This window comes from Cucurbita pepo, unplaced genomic scaffold (genome assembly GCF_002806865.2).
Source record: "Cucurbita pepo subsp. pepo cultivar mu-cu-16 unplaced genomic scaffold, ASM280686v2 Cp4.1_scaffold004926, whole genome shotgun sequence".
NCBI classification, from domain to species: domain Eukaryota; kingdom Viridiplantae; phylum Streptophyta; class Magnoliopsida; order Cucurbitales; family Cucurbitaceae; genus Cucurbita; species Cucurbita pepo.
The window spans coordinates 1-743 of record NW_019650901.1 but is presented as its reverse complement, the minus strand read 5'-3'; the positions used below and the strand labels follow the sequence as shown (position 1 = coordinate 743).

General features: G+C 35.9%; 1 protein-coding gene across 1 annotated transcript; it reads left to right on the top strand.

Moving 5' to 3' along the window:
• Positions 1-47: 47 nt before the first annotated feature.
• On the top strand, positions 48-729 carry LOC111787080 (paired amphipathic helix protein Sin3-like 4; the record flags this gene model as incomplete). Its single annotated transcript, XM_023667227.1, has 2 exons — positions 48-429; positions 531-729. Coding segments are annotated over exons 1-2 (339 nt in total), but the record flags the coding sequence as incomplete, so codon positions are not given.
• Between the last annotated feature and the right edge of the window lie 14 nt (positions 730-743).

Sequence of the window (743 nt, the reverse complement as noted above, 5' to 3'; positions counted from 1 at the left end):
ACTTCGTTTTCTCCTTTGACAATCTTTTGAGTTCTGGTAGTTTTTTGTGCTTTAACTTGATGCGAAATATACTGATTTATGCTCTAGGATTTTCCATTTAATGAATCCATCTGAATGAATACTATGATCAGGACAGATGGTTTGCCAAATTAACTAATGAGAAGTGCTTATTTGTGCAATATTTTTTCTTGAGACTCCTTCAGTTGTGAGTTCTATAGATCACCGTAATCACCAGATCTTTATATTTTTCTGTATGTCGCCTTGGGAATGAAGAACTGTGCAGAGCCAGATGGTGGGAGGTGGCAGTATTCAGAAACTAACAACGAATGATGCCCTAGAATATCTTAAGAATGTCAAGGACATCTTCCGAGACAAGAAGGAAACATATGAAGATTTTCTTGAAGTTATGAAAGAATTCAAGGCTCAAAGGTTTGGTTGCAATAAAATGTGTACTTTCTTCCTTTCCCAGTCTAGTTTATAGGTATTCTCTTGAGTTTTGAATGATCCGTGTTGATGTTATCTGTTTGTAGAATTGATACTGCCGGTGTCATAGCAAGAGTAAAGCATCTATTTAAAGGTCATCGTGACCTGATTTTGGGCTTTAATACTTTTTTGCCCAAAGGATTTGCAATAACTTGTTCTCCTGAGGATGAAACACCTCCTCAAAAGAAGAAGCCTGTTCAATTTGAAGAAGCTATCAACTTTGTCGGTAAGATTAAGGTAATTAAAAATCACATTTTGAC